General features: G+C 39.5%; 1 protein-coding gene across 2 annotated transcripts in view; it reads right to left on the reverse strand.

Moving 5' to 3' along the window:
- Nucleotides 1-22,006, reverse strand: part of Pax (paxillin) — a 483,495-nt gene that overhangs the window by 436,589 nt on the left and 24,900 nt on the right. Inside the window, exon 1 of one of the 2 annotated variants that reach the window (XM_071590639.1) lies at nt 21,638-21,835. The exons of the other annotated variant lie outside the window; for it this stretch is intronic. Within the exon in view, the coding sequence (XP_071446740.1) occupies nt 21,638-21,722 (85 nt within the window). The 5' untranslated portion in view covers nt 21,723-21,835. Of the gene's footprint in view, nt 1-21,637; nt 21,836-22,006 lie in introns of those variants that run through there. 2 annotated transcript variants of the gene reach the window in all.

Raw genomic sequence — 22,006 nt, forward strand, 5'->3', positions numbered from 1 at the left:
AGAGGAGCTGGCTTTGTGAAACACTGTAATGACAAACTGAAAGGCGTATCGAAATTATCCGAGGGTCTATGTCGGGAATCACACACGGAGCGAAGGTTAAATTACACATTACATTTTTTGCATTAATTGGAAGGATGCCTCTTTAGCGATGATGTTGAAAATGTGTCATTAGCCCCATCGTACTAAGGTCGGAGAGATCATGTCAATAAAATTCGATAACATAGTGGTGCAGAACATTTTAATTTTAGATGTCATTTTTCCACGAACGATAAGGGATCAGAATAAAATAAAGTTTGTACGACCGCGCTAGGAGAGAAATGTGTTCTTCATTAAGGTTAGTTTGGTGAAGCGGTGGCTCACAGGGTACTAAAAAAACAATAACTAAAAAACTAAGATGTGCAAAACGTGAGAGACATGTTCAATTCCGATCGGCGCTTGAGTGTCGGAATGTTTGCAGAAGAGTGCAATGTTCCGAAAGCCACGGTGCAACGTATTCTTAAAGAAAATTCAGCAATGACAAAGGAGTGTGCCAAGATGGTCACCAAGGTGCTGCCGGAAGATCAGAAGGCTGCTCGTGAGACAATCTCGCGTGATATCTTGGATCGCTGTGAAAGTGACCTATAGGCCCGAAGTGGCACCGCCGGACTAATTTTTGTCTCCAAGAATAAAAAGGAGCTTAAAAAGGCATCCATTTTGGAACGCTGGATAACGTCAAAGGGGCAACGAGGTAATGAGGTGATATTTTGAAGAATTTTGGTCATTTGTATTTTGATCTGCACTAATTTTTTCCGCATTTATTCTAATTATTTTTGGGACAAACCCTCTTAGATTGACCAATGAGTGACCGATAACACTTCAGAAGTAAATCTGCTCACCCTAAATTTACCCGCATCTGACGATTTTAAGCTACATTTTGCTTGCATATTTTATCCCTGTATAACCACTCAAAACAAGAGGCAGTGTGACTGATTTTCGAGTAACAATATTTAAGGAAAAGAGCTCGTTAACTTTAAATCCACTTTGATGCCACAAAAAAGTGCGACATCTCTCAAATTGATCACATATGCGAACTCGAACACTGCATGGAATCTCACTAGCTCCAGATATTAACGCTTTCCCACCTTTCAATCAACTCTGCAACCAGGAAAATCTGGTCAAAGAAACTCTAATTTTTTTAGATGTCCCTCAAATTTACGTAAGTTCGATTTTAAGACTGGTCGTTAGATGTCGTTTAAGGTTAGTCACTTTAAAATATTACCGGGTCGGCCACCCTCAATAAACAAGTTACGAATTTGAGCGAAACCATAAATATTTAATGCACAAGCAGCCACCTGGGACTATTTCTTTAAAAAAATTACCATCACCACCACAGTTATCAACCCGAAGGTCGGTTTGATAGGTTAGAGTAAAGCTCACCTAGTACTAAGCCCACCGGCGGGTTAAATTCACCAAACAGGGTAGGGGGGCCAGTTCCTTTCCCTGTGCCGCCTGTGGTTTACCAGGAAGATCTGGTATCCGCAATATCTCACAACTGAGGTTCACCGATAATCGAATCTGGACCCTCCGGTTAGTAATTCATCGCTCCACTCACTGGATTAACATATCTCCAAAAACAGATTACTTATTATAAATAATTTAAAATTTAAATACATTCCTTCACCTCTCAAAATGTTACTCAAAACAGCCGAAGATGAGCATGATATAATTTCTCGGATATTTCACTTTAGATCACAGCATCATCCACACATACTGTACGTACATATAATCCCGATTTTTGCACGGAAAATAAAGCAGGATGGACTACGAACGAATGATTAAACTTCAATGCTCTAAATTTTTGACAATATTTTCAATTCAGCGTCGTTATCTTTTTTTCCCCTCAAATGATTTCCTAAGTAGGTGAAATTTAATTGTATCAACACTTTTTGGCTTGTCATTACAATTTAACGGATCAGGCTTCCCGTAGGATGAACCTTATTGAGTTCTCACGAACGAAACTTTAAATATAGTTGGGCAACAGAAACTCTGCTGAATCTACTCAACCTGTTAGCGAAAATTAAATATGCATGAAACGAACCAAGTGCGAATTCATAATAAATATATACGCTACGCTTTAACACTTGAAAAAAAAGTAAAATTAAGGCGTATGGCATTCCAATATCAAAGAAGTTACCGTCTGCCGCTTCAGTCTATAGGAAAATTCGAAGAGCATTGATTATGGCGAGTCAACAAACCCTCCACGACTGAGACCGCAAACAGTTGGCCGTCTTCTCCGATACCGCCGTCGGGAAAGAGAAATCATTCGTAAACATCTTATGCAAATTTACGAAGGAATCGGAAATTGCCAGTTGGCACGGGGAAGATTGCGCTCAGAGACTTGGACGGTTTATCATACGCCGTTTTAAGGTGGACTGAGTATAATCAATCCATATGGAGAAAACTGTTCGAATATGACACAAGCAAGTAATTTATTTCGGTTTATACCGCCCGACTTTCGCCCTGGTGCGTCGAAAGCAACTTTCGGGAAAATTCTGAAACGTTTACTTTCTTCACGTCAGATTCAGTTTTCTTTACCAACTCGAGTCTACAACAGTAAAGCATGTCAACAAGAGTGTGCTTTATTGGCATGAATTATAGCGTGATTTTCCCTAGATACATATTGCCCCATCTACGTTCGATATTTCTTTCGAATCCACCACTGAACCAAATTGTTTGTCGGTGGGACAGCTGCTACAAACAGAAGGATGTATACAAAATAAAATCGAAAAACGGAAACATCTATTGAAGAGTTCATCAAGTTAAGCTTCGGAATTCCAATTCCAATAGCTTACCGATTATTGTAATAACCACTTTTGTATGCACCCCATGAAGAAATTATTCATCCATCCATTTACATAATATTTCCAATCTAAGACAATGGAAGGAGAAGAAGCCTACATAAAGAAACAGGAGCTGACAGCAATGGAAAGAGATATTGCAGAGCAAATTCGACGTGCTTCGTTTCTTTTGTACGGAGAAACTTTCGAGCGGTAATAAAATTTCAACGCATTTTTGCCTAATGTGACCACGCTTATCGCCCAGCATTTATCCTAGCATAAACATGTATGCTAACTAAAATTCGCCTGTATCATACCTACTTCAGTGGTGAGAGATGGTATGCGACGACATTAAAAAATTAAACGAAAACTCAGCCATTGATCGTGATCGAAGTTGACGCTTATTGTTTCAGCGGCATTCTACCGGCTTAGGGTAGATTTTTGGTGGAGTCTGGCATCACATATTTCTAAACTCGTAAACCCTAATTAACATGACACAAAATATCAGTAAGCCCCAATTTTCATATTACAGGAACTAATTCTTTACCTCTACATTCTTTCTTCCTCCCTAAATTTCATCCGCAATTCCTATTCTTTTCTTATCTCTCTCTATCTCTATTTCGCTTTCCCAGTATTCTCCCCTCCATCACCATCTCCGGCATTCCATTGCCTCTCATTTACACCTGCGTCCACTTGATCGGCCTGCGTCAAATTTCTCCCAGCAGCCGTCTCTCTTCCCCTGCCATGCCTAGAACTCCATCATTTATTTTCCTTTCCCACCATTTTACTTGGTCCATCCTTTTTCACACCCATATCTTAAAGGTTTTTTCGTCCGTAGATATTAAACTCACTGGGGCTGACGAGAGACCTTTTCCGCAAGTAATTTGTGTATTACAAATGGACGAGTGCAAAATCTACAGTTAGACATACCCATCGGTAAACATTTGTTTGAAAATCGAGGAAGCGTGTGGAAGAATCACGAAAGTTTGTGACGGCATCATAAACATGATGTTTTTGGAGAATAAGTAACATATGACGACATTTCACAGCGAAATTACGTAGATTGATTCCCTGAATTAAAAAATTCTTAATAAATACATCTACGTAGAACTTTTCACGGTACTTTCGCCATTCTATTACATAGCTGCCAACATCGTCAATCATTCCAACCGATCTGAAGGGGGATCGAGATGGTGCGGGGGCTAACGTACTGGCTTCCCACCCAGAGGGCGCGGGTTCAAATCCTGGCGGTGTTGAATATTTTTCAGAGGTATCTCGTTCCCTACTTGGGGTGCTTTGTGGTGGGCACTTTTGAGTGAGTTCGCCGTCCGTCGGATGGGACGTTAAACTGAGGACCTCTTGGCGCCTTTCGTAAAGAGTAGGCTAATGCCGACGCCGGGATTCTCTCTACCCTTCATCCTTTCCTGTCCATCCCCTATGGCGCAAATGACCTTAGCTGTCGGTCGCCTCCCCTGAAAACTACTACTACTACCGATCTGACTCTGAAAAGGGTAAGGGAAAAAATATTAGAAGTAACGCACTATATCTATAACATATCAAAACTGTTATAACGCGGAAACACATACTTGAGTTCCCTATCGGAAAAAGTAATTTACTGTAACTATAGAATTTAGAAAGACACCTATCCCTATGAAAATGAATGAGTGCTAAGCTCTCTCCTGAGTTCAAAGTAATACATTGAGAATTGACGATGATCTTCAAAATGGAGGAGCAAAATATCTCTAATTTGGATATTGAAGCCACCAGATATGTGCAATGTGATATGTGCTGCACTAGAGGTTGACACTAGACGACCACCTCTGAATCACCATCCTTTTTCAAGCGTTCATGCCCGTAACGGCCACAACTGCCACGACTGAGAATGATGATTCTTAACTGGTGTTAGAGGGACATCTCATGAGCCACGTGACATTTGTTTAACAAGAGGTTCGATGGATTTTCACTTCCCGTCACACGTGACCATGTTATGAGGCTTCGGGCGGTCATGCCGAGTTGCATACAAACGGCAAAGTTCAGCCTCTATCAAGAACCCGGGTACTTCAAAAACTCCAAAATCTTTAGTTTCTTTGATCTTCAAATTTATTTTTACATATATAATTTAATTATCTTTCAAAGTGTCAATTAACCCTCTAAAAGGAAGCTCTCCCTTCTGGCAACACTAGAGTATATCAAAAGCTGAGAAGGGTCGAAAGATGTGCGACTTGATGGGAGAGGAGGGGGCCATATCACATTCTGTCACATGAGGAGGGGGTGGGAGATTGGACAGAAATTGTGTCACGTGGTTTACGTTTACCAATATCACTACCGATGTCAATCTTAGGACAGAAATATGGATTTTGAATAAATATCTAGCTCAATGTTTCCGTTGTGGTCACTGCCATGACTGGTAATAATTTTCTGAATTTTAGACAGATGGATAATTTACTGTTCAATGCATACCAATTTAAGAAAAATTGCATGAAAGGAAAAAACTTAACGCGGCTTTTTATACACGAATTTTGACCAACTATACAATATAAAACGGCAACAGACAAATACTCAAAATGAGTACAGGGTCCTAACAACCCATATTTAAATACAAATGAATAAAAATACATGATTTTTCCGCCTTATTTTACAAAAATACAGGATGCGTTCCAAAAGTAATGCAATTGAATTTACCGCGCCGCTCATATTGGTCGGTCGGACACTTAAAGTAGGTGAGGAGACGCTAAGCTTTGCCGCGAAACAGGTCTCAGTGCTCTCCAAGCTGTGGACGCTGCAGGACGTCAGTTATTGTAAACCACTGCACGCCGACCGTATCACGAAAAAAATGGAATCGACGATCGAGCAACGTTAGGCGATTAATAAGTTTTGTCCTACACTGAAAAAATCTCTTGAGGAGACATAGAAAATGATTCATGAGGCTTACTCTGCTCTGTCCCACTCACAAGTTTCGAGGTAGTCAAAGGCCTTTAAGGAGAGCCGAGGTGAGGTTCACGAGCAACGCTCTGGGCGGCCGTCAACCAGCAAAACCGACAAAAATGTGGCTCGTGTTCTAAAACTGTTGGACTCTTACCGTCGATTGAGTATCAAGATGGTTGCCTTCGAACTGAACTTGTAGTCTACTGTTGTGTTTCGGATTGAAACTTGCTAAAAGGGTCATCACTGTTAAAGGCACAATTAAAAATGTCCAACTATATTTTTAAAAAAGGGGAAATATCATGAATATTAGTTAGCAGTGGCTGCGAGCACATTATTATATCTGTGAAAACTGTGAAAACGTAACTTATTAACCATTCTGAGAATTAAAAATAAATGACTACCAGTAAAAACAATTGCGTTGCCTATATTTATGTAAGGACAGAGGAAAAAGTAGTTTGATGTAATAGGCGAAAGAAAGGCCGGACGTCCGTAAAGACGACTTATATTAAACGGAATTTTTCCAAAAGATAATAGCGCTACTTATGGACCCTCCCTAACCTGGCTAAAATGGCTATAAATTAAGTTTTGGCCTAGCATAACGTAAATTATTAAGTGTTGTATCCTAAAACATATACCACACTCAAACCAATAGAGTACTAGTTCATGAAAGACTTCGTAAAAAATTTATTTCGTTTCAAGTTAACTGAACTAATTCAGGATGCCAGTTAAAAATGAATTCAGATTATCACCACGTGCTAATAATTATTTCAAACAACTGCAAATACTATACGTTTTCGTAAATTAGAGGTGAGTTCTTCCGTGAAAGACGAAAATATTGGATGGTTGTACATTTCTACGATTTCCTGCCATGGTCTCAGTTTGACATTACATTACGCACATCACAGTAATTTTGCGATTGATTTTCGATCCACTCGAATTCCACCGAATCCCAAACCGTTCCAGTAATTGCACTTGGGAGCTATGGGATGTCATCCTGGGCACGAATAAACCTGTAGTGAACCTTTCCTCATGAGCCGGCCTCTCCACTTACAGTGAAGATGAACTTGACATTGAGAAAAGCCGTCGCAAAGCGTCCTCCCCCCCTTTAGCATTCAGACTGACGAACGTGTTTACGACGCGGGGGAACCCCTCCCCCCCACAAACCCAATCCCCCACCGCACCCTCCCGCACAGACCCTTCGGGAACATCCCCGCCGCGCTCAACCCCTGTGTATTTCCGTGGGGCGGAGACGAAAAAAAAGGAGGATTGAAAATAAAAAAAATTACGGATTGTAGGTGGAGCTGAAGGAAGAGGAGCAAGAAAGAAGATGGGAGGCAAGGTATGAGGGAGAAGATCGGGAGGAAGGGGTGAAGACATCTGGCGCGGAATGAGGGAAGCAGAGAATCCGTCTTGGCTCCCACTTTGGATCTCCGCGTTGTTTATTTGACGGCGCAAGAAGGGAAACACGGATACGACGGCTAGGAAGGAGGGGGGGAGAAGAAGGAGGCCGGATGGAAAAAATAGATGATTTAGAGCACTCCCGATGAGAATTAAGTGGGAGAGAGGGGGTTTTCACCCGGAGTGTTCTTAAGACCGTTCAAAGGGGTGTTTTCCTAACGGCCTGGGGGAGAAGTGTTTCGTGCCGAACATGACTGGAGAGAAATAGTCCCATTATTGGAGGAGAGGGGAAGGATTTGATTAAAGGACGGGAATTCCAATAATTTTGGGAATCAATTGAAGTATTTTGCCGCGCGTTAAGTCAGTCATTTACTTCAGCGACACCACGCAAACCCGGGCGTATGCCCGTTGGATGAAGATGGTCCGGAAATACGGGCAATTGGTAGTCCAGCTGATCCGAGAAAAAGAGAATCCATCCATTTCTCTAGCGGGTAATATTGAACTTTGGCCATGGAATCAGCTACGAATTGCCAAAAACAATGAAAAGACACGGTTGGAAATAACACGGTCTAAACTCAAGTTATCATCAATGCATTACATGCTCTATTGGGGGAGTCAAATAATGAAATAACGAGTACCAAATAAAGCATGGACGAATGAAGCATCACAAAGACAATGTTCAAGCACGGAGCCAGGGATCAGTCGATTAGTCGCAAATATTGCTGTACCACTGAACTCCATAAGGGGGATTGGTGTCACGTATTTGCATAGTCTACAGCGGTATTACAAAAAAGTATTTAATTGTCGAGGCGTTTGAAAGAGATCTAAAATAATGTATTTATTTCCTCGCTTTCTATAAGACCTGCTATTACTCCACTTTGCAAATTCCATGCAAAACATGGGGAATTCGAGAGAAGGGCGATCGGCATCAGCCCTAATGTCTACTACTGGACTGATTCAGAACTCACATGCTAACAATACCGCAAAACATTAAGATTATATTGACGGTTAGAGCTCTAATTAGTGACTTCCAAAACCTCGAAGAAACCTTGCATGGCTTTGGGAAAAATGTCTCTTTTCGTAAGACATTTCGAGGTCCCATCATTCATTACTAACTTCCCAGATGGTAATTTTCTCCCCAGTCTATCAAATCGTTCTTCCACAGCTAACAAAATTAATGCTCCAAAATAATTTTTTTTAAAGGTCTAAACGGTCGCGACACGACTTCATGAATCACGAATTGACATCCCTCGCATAAAACCTTGAATTCAAGTCAATGCGGGAAAATACAAACAGAAAGAGCTCATTATGAACTTAAATTAATGCTCATCATTTCATCCAAACGGCGAAAACGAACCCCTTCAATCCACTTCCCCCTCCATGAATTCTTCCAATGACAGCGGAGCTGAAACCACATGGAAACAAAAATACTTGGAAAAACTCTGTCATGATCTCACCGCCTAAATATTACGTACGCTTCGCACCTTTATTGAGATAACCTTGAGAAGTCGAGCAATTGGAAAAGATGAGAATATGACATGAAAACATGCCTACTCAGTGGAGCACAAAAGCGCTGCATAATCCGCCAGTATAAAAAATTATGACTTTCACCAATCCAATTTCATCTCACCAAATTACCTTAATCAAAGTAAACGAGGCAAAATACAAGGGCGCTTGGCTCGAATACCTACATGCTGCACCTCAGACCTAATGCTTTGCAAATGACTGACGGCACTCTCCCCTTAGATTAACATTAACCAGGTTCTTTCCAAGTTAACCTTTCATGGACCGTAGACATATGATCTAACGAATGTGAACGAATTTTTGGTTATTTCCATAGTTTCTCACTCAAAATCCTTCTGTCAAGATAATGAATATTCACGGAAGATGCATGATTGTGTTAAAAATATTCCTAGCGGGTATAATTCCGAAGAAATTCGCGTTTCTAAGAGGAAATTGAGATTGCTAATTTTTATATCCTCAGTTAGTACGAGGGTTACTATTTATACTTTCAGTCTGATAATGAAAAGACTAATTTATCGTTGAAAATGGCTTCATTGTTTTTCGAAGTATTCACCATGATAATCAATGCGGCCATGATGGAATACGATATACCAGTCTTTCACAGTGGCAAAGGATGGGGCTTCATTGCCAAAAGTGGAAGTAAGTTGATCGATGCACTGCTGTGCTGATGATCCACGTCGAAAGTCGTAAAAAATCATCAGAAGCAAGTGTTCACGATTTAACTCCATTTTTTCGCTGAGACAAAATTTTCGAGCCCCTGCAAACAACACAAGTTATGATCTAACGACAAAATATTCTGAAGAAAGCGTTGAAAGGGTCAAACTTTCGGATGAAAACGTCAGATGACGCCTAAAGCACTTTGTGTTATCAAGGCTCAAATTATAAATAACAAACCTCGTATAAGGTTATGTGGCATCACCTACGTACAAGCAACGGGATGTTGAATGCGCCAATTTATTTTGAGTGGACATCGATACTAAAATCAGGAGTTTGACGTGCGTGGCGACCCGTCCACAATTTTTCACTACCTTCGTGCTTCGAAATTTAAAACTTTAAGTGTCAAATGAAAAGTCACGTAACTTGGAATTACAATATTCCATGTATGCCTAGGTCTGGCAGGATATTTTAACAGGGTGCTTACTTTGTTTAAATCACACAACACACAAGGATGCTAATGATCTTTGCTAACGATCTCCTCCCAGAGTAAATACGCACATTAATTGTTCAGCCGTCAAAACATATACGATTGGGAGGTATGCATTCCAGTTCGTAGCCCTTATGTCGCAGGACTATAAACTTCTCAATTTAAAACCCATGCATGGAATGGGATGGGAATGAATGGAAGCAAGGGATATAGTGAGACGGAGACAACGGGGAAATAAGTAATACTAAGTGGAACAGAACTTCTGCAGTGTACCCTAACAGTGTTAGCCTACCAACTAGTTATTGTGACGTGATTCAAACTCTTTCGGTAAAATATTTGTTTCAAATTAGGCACGGAAATTGTCATGAATATTCAGGGTCGTGATTTAAAGCGGCTACACCCCGCACCCGTAAATTATTAGCCTTCGATCGTCCCCTCCCGCCTTGAACCCTCCAATGGACGATAGGCTTCGGAGAGAGTACCGACGGCGCTGGATCCTCGACCACTGGCACGCACGAGACCTTAAGACCGCCAGGGAACAAGTGGGGTCGGAAGCTCTAACGCCCGCGACTCTCGTCCCCCGACTGGAATTTCACGCTCAAAGGGAGATTTATTGAACGCAGGCATTCCACGGCGACGAGCTACGAAGCCACGCGAGCATCAATCACGATGAGAAACAAATGAGCGGCCCTAAAAGAGATCGCGGGTTAAAAGTTGAACGCATCCTCCGCCGATCCTAAATCAGGATTTATGCATTGTTTGACGAGGGGCGGGAGGAAGGGAAAAGGGGGAGGAGACAAAGCAGAGTAGACACAGAGAAATAAGAGAGAATAGACAGGGACATAAATAAATAAAGGATGGAGTCCCGTTCAGATGCGAAGATGCCAAGTGTTTGCATCCGACGGGGCTGCGCGACTCACTCTTCACGTGAGTATTATATTGACATTGAGTCGGGCTCACTTTATTTTCTTAGCACGTAAAATTCAGGTACTTCATAATGTTAAACTCCGCTTAAAGTCCAAATACACACAAATTCAACGGAACGAAAAAACTAATACGACGGATGAATCGACGCATATTACTGTACGTTATATACAACAAATACGTGTGCGTCTGTGTGTCTAAGTAACAACTAAATCAACGCAATGTAAGAACATTAAATTTTAAAGGTTAGTATAATCAGTTTTAATTTGAATGCGTTTCCTGCATTTTAGTCATCTATGTTTTTATTAGAGCTGTTTCCCGGACAATGCAGGCTTTTAAGAATCCATTGCAGAAGCACAGCTTTATTTCTAAGAAATAACACAAAAATAAATTAATACAATTTGATCAGCATCACAATAAACCATTCTTCAACTCAACATACTTCCTACTTCCTTTAATTTCATCCAATATGCCAATTTATTTCCAAACGTTGAATTTCTCCTAACATATTTCAAGGTAGCTCAATAATTTATGAAAAGAAATGATGATATATAGTTTTTTAATAAAATGAATTATTAAAAACATATAATAACTCTACAAACATTTGGAAAATATTCTATCAAAATACATTTTACTTTTTTTATTTAGACAGGTGGGATGAGAAAGAGAGGTGGCCGGGCTACACTGGGCTCGTGACGTTGAGTGATCTACGGGAACGGAGACTCCATTAGCGGAGGCCCGATGAAGTTGATACGTGCACTTTACAATTGATGACATCACTGCTCGCAATATGAAAATCCAACTCCACCAGGCGGATTTCGGCGCGACTCAATTTTTTCGCATCTATCGTTTTGTTTTCGCGTGTGGCTTCTCCCGACCCGATATCTGACCCCGACACGCGGCGGTAGAGGCACGTGGATCATTCGTCAAAATCAAAAAGTCTTGCATCTCTACCGCTAGAGATACACTAGATCGCCCGCCCTCCCTTTCTCATCGGGGTTCCTTCTCTTCTGACAGAGGCCATTCGACAACAGCGAGACGCCGAGTGATCCGGCGGATGGGGGAAGGGCGGAGTCAAATGGAGAGAATGGGGGGTTGGAGTCGATAATATCGCAAGATATTCACTCGCAGCGTTCATTCATCAATGCTCATTAAAAAAAACCCTAGTGGTAGGAGATTCCTCTCTCATTTTTAATCTCACAATCGAGTCTTCCAATGGGCAACGATGAAAAAAGGAGGAATACACTCTTCGGATACGCCCATTGGGGTAAGATATCTCGCAGTAGGGGGTAGTGGAAGAAAAACTGCACAGGAAGAACGGCGATTGAAGACTACGGATGAAACACAACACGCGAAGAATGGGGGGAGTGAAAGTGAAGGAAAATGATAACATGAATAGGTTATCGATAGGGCGAATCAACTGGAGAGCTGGTTGGTGATAACGTCTCATGATCAGAAATGTGATAAACAGTACTGCACGCGAAGGACATGCATTGTCTTGACATCGAAACTGGTCGTTTTATTAGACTGAACAGTATACTGAAGGCTGAAAGGAAAATAATATTTCTCTTAGAGCTTTTTTATGGAGAAATTCTATAAAGTCATAACTAGTTATAAGAAATTTGACGAGAAAAGAAATAAGAGAAAAATCATATCATTTATTCTTTGCTCTCTGCTGTGGAGATCTTCGATCTTCGCGAGACATCAAACTGAGAACCCTGGATTGGAACCTCGAAAACAAACATACTTCGAATCTCGCAGAAGAATATATACGACACCCGAGGTTGTTTAATGCAGGGAATGGGCTATTTAAGCATACTCCAGATCAGCGCGTCCTTCATAAGTACACTGATACAATAATTTCAACAATGGTTTTTCCCTCGAACAATTTCCTCCAAGATGAATACACATGCGCTAGTTTTTCCGTTGTAAATTTAACTAGCGAAAATTAGTTTACGTTGTAATCTTAAATTTTTATTCGCAAACATTACGTTTAAAATCTTATTGTTCCACAATATGAAACAATATAATTTTAAAACATATTTGTATTATAAAATTTTATACTTGAATAATAATGGAGACTAGAATTACAATTACAAATAGTTGGACAATTAACGTCTAACGTTCTCACACGCACTGTAATGACGGCTCGCTGGGGGTAATGAACATTATAGGTCGTACGGAAAATTATGTGAAACTTATTGGAAACGGTCAATGAGAAAATTAAAAAGAAATGGAGGCGATTAGCAGAGGAACAATAAAACGCAGAGCGTAAATAACCTATTTATTGGGCCTAAAGCTCATTACGATGAGAAAGGAAACGTAACGAGGGAACATAAGCACGGTCACCAAATATTTTCGGACTGTGACCATATAGTAGCCAACCACTGCGACGGCCGCTTAACGGTATCGACTTTAAGTGGGAAATCACTCTGCTCCTCCGAGAACGAAATTTGAATACAAACTAATTTAATAACATGACGCGGCAAAACCGCTTCAATGTGTCACATTTGCAACCACTCAAATCATCAACATCAGACGGACTGAAAGGTGACGTTAGTTCGTATTATTTATGTTCTGAATCACCCTCGGAATGAAGGTAGGCAGCAATGAATAGATAGTTGAGCCATACATATAGCCAGTTGACCCCGTATCTTTAAGACGCCAAATTGTGCGTTGAGACTCCATGGAGAGGCGCGTAATTACGACAAGAAAGTGGTTCAACAGATTCCAAATGAATCGAGAAACCTAATAAGTATAATTTTTTTGCAATTAATTACAATTCCAACAACATTTTAACGCAATACTTGGTACCGAATGATGGCTTTCGTTGACTATTTCTATTGACGGTACCTTAACTGTTCGGATTATGGCTTTTGATTTTAGATACACCCACCAGTCACTCAAAACGTATACTTGACCTAAACGATCGCAGTACTTAGCAAAATAATGTATTCTGAGGAAACAAAACAAGCAAAATACTTACATAAATGAAACTGGAAACTAATAACAACTTAAAAAAGCCTCAAGAGTATCAATATTATATTAAAATACACCAAATGCATAAACTCCACTTCATGCTTCACTTAGAGAAGTTTTAATTGACATAAAAGGTCATATTTTTCCAGAGAATATGGTGTTCAATGGAGTGCTCTCTAAAAAGTAGATTCCTTAATTTCAATGAATCTGCGGGGGATGCCGCAACAGTAACTTTCGATAGATTATAAATAATAGATTCCTATAGAAGTCTATAAATAAATAAAATTTAAAAATTTGGGATTATTTTCAACTATATTCCAAACAATTAGGTGCTTTGTTTTTCTCGTACAAACTTACAGCTAGTGGTCTATCATTTTCCTGAATCGGAGTTTTTGGTAGGCACACACAAGTAAAATATCTCTAACCGTAACAAGACGTGTCTATCAAAAACACTAGGGAACGCCTACTCACAATAAACCTTATTCGGGACGGAAAATAAACCAATTGCGTGACTTTCTGTATTTTGCGCCATATGCGATATGATAAGATAATGAGAAAGTTAACTTGAAGTGCCTGTGAATATTTGCTATCAAGAGGTTAGTTTTATTTTGGCGCGGCCTAGGTACTGCGGCCATCCTTGGCACCCTATCGACGTCTGGTAGGATTTACCGTGGGTACGTAGCTTATGCAAATTACATCGCTTCCTAATCGCGATTATAAAACAGGATGGGAGCCAAAACACGGTTGGGGGTATCGTAATACGCCCCGCGTTTCCAGCTAAAGATTACTATCAACTAGCATCTCGAAGGATCGGAGTTATTACAAGCGCTTTATCGCGAGTGGCGTCGACTCGACCACGTGACACGGGGGAAGATTCTTTATCACCGCGCTAAAATCATCTTCCTCCCACCTACCCTTCGGGCAAAATAAGATACGGGGAGTGGCCCAGGAGGAGAATGAGGGACAAATGCCGCCGGGGCGAACCACCGCGATCGAGGCGGAGATGGAGAAAAAGAACGAACCGAGCACGACGCCAATCTGCTTGAATAAGTCCACGAGAGGGGGAGGGTGGAAAAGATAAGGTGGGCGGATTAGAAAATTGCTTGAAGAGAGGATGACAAGCTAGGCCTACTGTGCGACACTCGAATAAGGATATTGAACTGCGACATAAATTGAACACAAGGAAACTATCGAAGTATTGACATCGGAATGGGTGTAAATGGGCGTCATCGTATCTTGCTGTCGCATTAACGTCGCTCATAGCTCTTCTATGGCAATATTCTAGTCAGGCACACAGCATATGTGGGCGAATTATTATCATTTTAATGGATGAAAGATATCTATGGCTGGTACCAATGCCACCCAACGCCCAGCCCATTATTTCGACGATATGGACATGCCATACAAGGTTATCGTAGACGGTATTTTATTATAAACCCTCATACCGGGTCATGCGATCCATGACCATTGCCTTTTCACAGATTAAAGCGATCACAAATTATGTACCAGTCACTAACAGTTAAGGTTTAGGTTTTCCCTTGAAGAATATAATGATATCGAAGCAATTTCCGAAAATTTCCCCTTACTTCATGCCTCCATTCAATTTACATTTTTGTCTCTACGTACAAAGACGCGGTAGTCCAGTGGCAGAGCGTTGGACTTCTGACCGGAGGGGCCCGGGTTCGATTTCCGGGCAATCCTCTCTGGACAATTGCAGCTCCAACCAAGCTAAGTGATTTTTCGGGTACCAGATCATCCTGGGAAACCATAACCGGCACAGGGAAAGGAACTGGCCCCCCCTACCCTGATGTGTGAATTTCACACGCCGTCGGCCTTAGTACCATCACTTACCCAACCGACCTTCGAGTTGATTACTGTGTTCGTGCTTTTTTATAGAAATATCGGGTTTTTTTCTTCCTAAAATGTTTTTAACCTACATCCTTACATCTATATCTTATTATGACGTGTTCCTCTAATTTTTTTAGGGAAATTTTGAAAAGGATAGATGTAAAGGCAAAGAAGGAAGTAATTGTGCAAGTTTATGCACATTTATTTTGGGAGAGAAATAAAATAAAATTAAGGGTGAAATTTTAGCTAACATTGGTATGTCAGACAATAACATCGATTTTAGGGTTTAGAAACTTATTTGGTACTGTTCAAACGTAACCACATTATCAGCAAGAGAATCCCCCTGGTTTTAATGCATAAGTTGTGTGAACACTGGCCACACCGAGAACAACCCTGTATTATACAAAGCGGAATGTCCCATAAATATGGCGACAAAATTAAATCGATATTGATGCATAATTGGCATCGCATCTACATCGCTATTTTGGAAATCAAATAGTTACATAATTGGCGATGTCATTGCTTGACGGCTAATTATAGCGATCCGTACAGCGTGTGAGTATGGTAATAATTATTTTCAATATAAAAAATAATTGAATTAAGCTTTAGGATTCAATTACTAGGTACAATATTTATAATAATATTCTATATTTACAACTACATTTAACAAACATGCAAAAAAATTGCAAGCTGGCGCTTCATGGCTTCAATCCGATGAATTAATTCATCAAATTGATCCAATTAATTCTCCATAGTTGTGCCATCGAAAATATCGGACAAAATGCATGTCACGAAACCAACAGAGACGGATGCTAGCATATATTGCGTAAACTTCAAGAATTAAGGAGATAATTTATTTTATGAGAATTCCAACTGAGATAATTACATTTATTGTTCATAGTATTGTAGGATTAATGTAAGATGTACGATATGAAGATGTTCAAAAATGATGAATGAGATCGGCATATACTGCAACAAGTTGAGGTTTTCATACATTTTTCGGTATTTTGAAAGAAAACGGAGGAACTAATCAGAAAATGGTAAAATAATAGAGTTATAAACAGAGGCCAATGGAATGACACCTGGATTTCTGTCACTATAGACGAAAACAAAAGAGAAATAATTGGACACGGAACACAATATTGTAAAATTTAAAACGTTGCGTATTCGATGAATATGAAGATAAGATTAAATTGAAGTTTTTCGGAGACGACAAAAAAAGCGGGATACAAGGAAAATAAACGAGGAAGTCCTTACATAATATTTGGGCGAGAAGTTGTTGGAAGTAAATCGTAGAAGAGATAAAGGTGGCAGGGAGAAATATTGAAGAAAGATTACAATGTATGAAATAAAAGAGAGAATGCCACGTAAGATGGGAAGAAAGAAGAAAATTGTATTAAGATTGCTTTAAAGTAAATTGAAGATATATTGTAACGATAATTATGTTTCAGTTGTGATAAATACTTTAGAAACACTAGGCGATGCTCATCAGTCTGCAATAATCGTTCAAAACAGATTTGAAGTGGCACAACACCTATAATCCCTAATTATTTTCTCACACAATGGTCTGGATATTTCCTTTGAACAAGGGCTTTTCTCATTGAAATTAGGGGAAGTATGAAATGAATGAATTTCTTCTCAAGAGTCAGAAAATTTATTACATTCTCATGAGGCATTCATCGGAGTTACAATCACGCTTCCAGAGATTCTTACACCAAGTATGAAAGTGAAAATGGATAAGTTACTCAAACTATTTTTGGCAAAGAATCATTACAGATAAGACCTTAGGTTGAACCAAAGAATATTCACAGAAAAGAAAGAATTGAGCGAAGGGAAGGAGACTCAGAAAACGGGATATCTTTCCGGAGTTAAAAACATCGTTTTCTCGCAGAAAGCTGTGAAAACGCTATCAAAAGCGAAAAGCATGCCGAACTTCGACGCGGGGGGAATTTACGACGACGGGGGATACCGACGTTCACGCAGTTTGGCTGTAAAAAGTCAGCTGTTAATTATAATTCCGGAGAGGATCTCGGGATTGTGGCATGGAGTACAGTTTTACGGAATCGTAAAGTAGCCGCCGAAAAAACAGGTGGAAGAAACTCTCTCCGGCACTCTGCCAAGTGACCAAAGATAGCAAAAATTTGAGAGCTCATTATGGAATACATTAAAAGCTTGCGGCTAACTTCCAGCGAGATACTAAATAATTTTTCATCTTCCTCAAGTTCACTGCTCGGTCCATATATCATAGGGCGTGAAAGAACGTGTTACGAGATGAATTTGACACAGCACGAGGATTCTCCGACCTCTCAGCAGTTTTTATTAGTGTCTCGTGCTTTTCAAGCCATTCTGTAGAATCACATTTCAATGATTTATCCGTCTGGCACAAACTCATTACCTAACATACATACGATGCATGTAAAACCGATTCGTTTCCTTCATGAAGGCAACCTCATTAAACGTTCGACTACAAAATGTTTCACACGCCTCCAAAATCGAAACCCATGGAAAACTCTTGATGTGCTGCGGACTATTATAAAAGAAAACTACCCAAACATCCAGTTATATTTCTCCGCAAAACACTTGGGTACTTCTCATTTTTGGACACTTTGCAAGGTATTTCCGATATCAGTGATTAATTAATCTTTATAGCAAATGAAAATAAATGCCATATTTACTATCACGTAACACTTTTCCAATTTTTTTCCCAGCTAATTGCGATTATTTAGGACGAATTACTTCTTATAATCTGGATAATGAAATGAAAAAGGAAGAGTATTAATTATATTTCAATTGGCATCTGAACGCCATTGGGTTTTCTGCATATGAATTTCTACGCGGCGTGTCGTAGAGCGGATCACGAATTGTCAAAAGCTGATTGCATAATTTACTTATGCCATTGGCAATATATATACCAAAAATTTCCCCGCGACGATTTGAGTTTTGTACTTCTACATGAAAAAGAACTCGCAGGTTTTTCATTTTGCTTCAGTTAAATTGATAACAATTTGCACATGTCTACTATATATTAGGTTATGAAAGAAACCAACGATTCATTCTCATTACTTACCGTACCCCATACTAATTAAATTAACACCATCGATTTAAATTGCTCAGCAGGTACAAAAACCAGGTTAAGCATAACCAAAAAGGAATAAAAGAAAATGAACTGAATTTTCAACAAGTAACGTATGGTCTTATTGTTCATGCTTCTAAGGCCTCAAGAGCAATTTCAAGTATCAATGAAATGTGATTGCCATTCGTGATCGGCACACATCAAACGAGTGTGACGTAACATTGGCACACTCAATGGTTGATTCGTGTCCATGTATGGGCATGAAGATCATTGGAAGGTCGCCGTGAATTTTGAACATGAATTCTGTAAGTTCACCGGTCAACTTTCCATATTTTACGGCTAAAACATTTCACTGCATAGATGATTCAATTTATGCAAAAACTAGAACAAATAAAAACGTGTTACGGACTATTTTTTTTCATTTCCCGGACTGAATCATCGCAAAAACTGAAGATACTCAATACAAACTACTGCCGATCTAACTAAAATTAATTCGAGGCATTAAACCACTGCTGGACTTGGGTTTGAAAATAATGGTTGCATTAAAATGAATTGCCTTTTCCGTATTTTTTCAAAGTTACGGCTTTTGTTTGAAAGAGATTTTTACGATGTGCAATATAAAGTCATCTAGAATCCATTGTGTAACTTGGACATTAGTCAAAGCGTTTTAACTCACGAATAGTGCTCATGAAATCGCATATTTCTGGATTATACAACACATATATACAAGCATGAAAAATCGGAGTAAGGAGATTAGTCAAAGGGACGAATGCCTTAAGGAGATGATTCGCAACAGCAACGTGTCATATAAAAAGAACTTCAAGCATCCGCGGCTTTATCAGTCATTAGAAATCATATTTTGCGAATTCAGGCGTATGTGAAAGGCCTAATCAACAAAAAAATTAATTGATATCAAAACGAACATCAATATAAAAATGCAACAAGAAATAGGTCTTCTGGCGGTGAAAAATACGTTATTAGTGGTTATTATAAAAAACCATGAAAAAGAAAAAAAAACCATAACACAACTGCACTATCTTTGAACAACACAAAAAAGAAACGTATGGTTCAGAAGTAATTCACCTGATAGATACATTATCAAGGCCTAACACACACAAAATACTGATTTAAGAAAATAGAAACAGTGCAAATATGTTAGTTAAGACGCCTATCGGATAATACGAATTAAGATATGTTTTGGTGTACGTATATATATATATATATATATATATATATATATATATATATATATATATATATATATATATATATAATGGGCTGACACAATATAACACAAAGAAGAAGAAGGTGAAGAAGGGCTCTGAGAGGGCCGAAAGCTCGAACAATTTACCGTGTGAGTGTCCTTTTAAATGTTGCTATTCTATTCTATTTGTGTTATATTGTGTCAGCCCATTATTGTGCCGCTGTGTGAGTTTTTCCGTACAATCGTTAAATATATATATATATATATATATATATATATATATATATATATATATATATATATATATATATATATATATATATATATACGTATGCATTTATATATATAAACAAAAATTACAATACACGAGGTTATGCAATTTATTGGTAACTCTAAAGAAAAGATTTCAGAGATCGTGTAACTGGGAAACATTTAATAATGAAGTAATTTGGCAAGCCGATGAGTAATCACATCCATCCCTCAATTTACATGAACATTTATTCCTAACCAGAGTGAAGCCTTCACGGGTGTTTCACCAGGATAGCTGGCGACGTGTCAATAGCTGACTCAGCCTATTCGCCTGAAGAACGCATGAAGGCTTCCCTCACCTCATACGCTGTGAAAACATCAAAATTTTCATACATTCATAATCACATGAACTATTTTAAGGGATGAGGAATTCTCAAAGCTTAGCATTTTACAGTTTTCCACAAGTGACAAGACGTTTTTGTATCAGTTTAACACTGGAAACTTTTCGTCTAAGTGCTATGACTGGCAATGTGTCAGCAAAATAACTCCCACATGGCCATTTCCCGCAAGAAGACAGGAGTGTAACAATGTCAGTAGGCTTTTAGAAGAATTCTTTTGGTGTAATGAAAAATATTTAAACTTATTATCTGAATTATTCAGGGTAATTATAAAAAATACAGAAGGCAGCACTTAATCGACAGCATTAATCCGTGTTAGCATCATACAAACATAACAGATAATAACGCTTTTCAAATTTTTAAATAAAATAGTAAAACCTACCCTATATATATTTGCTCATTATCACTTTTATAATTCAAGCGACATTTTTGATTGAAGTAACAGCGCTAATATTTTAGCTAACCACTCAATAAATTAAAATATCAAAGATATAATTAAGTGCCGAAACCGAAACTTATTGATGTTTAGAATCGTACTTATTAGAATACCGATTAAAAGCTACGGGGTCGATTAATTATTTTTTGGCTCGAGAAACCCTAATCATTCATCCTACCACATTAAATTTAACTACCCCACCATTAGATATCGCTAGTCAGGCTAGTCAGGGTGAGCTGCCTGCCTGAGTCTTCAAACCTTGCCATATCAAATTGACGTTCGAAGTCCCAAATTAGCAACTCTCTAAAATGAATTACCAGATGGCAGATATCAGATAACTGCAGTAATCAAGCTAAGAGTTGGTTTGATAGGTGATGGCAAAACATCATCTGATAATAAGCCCTATATGGCGTTTGAAATTGACGGATCAGGCTACGTGGGGTCCTTTCCTTGCGCTGCCTGTGGTTTCCCAGGACGAACTTCTACTCGAAAAATCACTCAGTTCGAAATATTTGAGGGTGCCCGGAGGTGAAAAACGGAATCGAACACGGGCCCTCAGATCAGTAACCCAGCGCTTTACCCAGTGGACTACAATACCCCTCAGATATGAGATAGGGTATGAAAATTGATCGAAGATATAACGCATCACCAAATACCAAAACAAAGTTAAAAACACTTCTCAGTTGGATGGAAAAAAGTGCATTGGAGCTTTCACTCACATCCTGGCGAGGGGACATTCTTCCTGGTGCATCTGTAGGGCTGATAAGTCCCGGGGACGACCTTCCCGTACATGGTGCGATCCATAGCAGCCTTCTCTCTTTCTCTTCACTCCCTCCACTAAGACGATAAGAGACACCGAAAGCGCGTGTCCGGAGATAAGGCGGAGAAGAAGAGCCAGAATCCCTTCCGGGGATCGCGCTGTCGAGCACGAGGAACCGACGGGATAGGTTCCACGAGACAGGAAATCCCAACAGGACACACCCACGACACGATATGTTGAAATCACACGAAATTTCCTCCCTTCACACACGGCCGGACGCACGCACACGAGAAGACTGCGGAACTAGAGTATCGTCCGACAAAAAGAA

Source organism: Hetaerina americana, unplaced genomic scaffold (genome assembly GCF_022747635.1).
Source record: "Hetaerina americana unplaced genomic scaffold, ioHetAmer1.1.p SCAF_4, whole genome shotgun sequence".
In the NCBI taxonomy this organism is placed as follows: domain Eukaryota; kingdom Metazoa; phylum Arthropoda; class Insecta; order Odonata; family Calopterygidae; genus Hetaerina; species Hetaerina americana.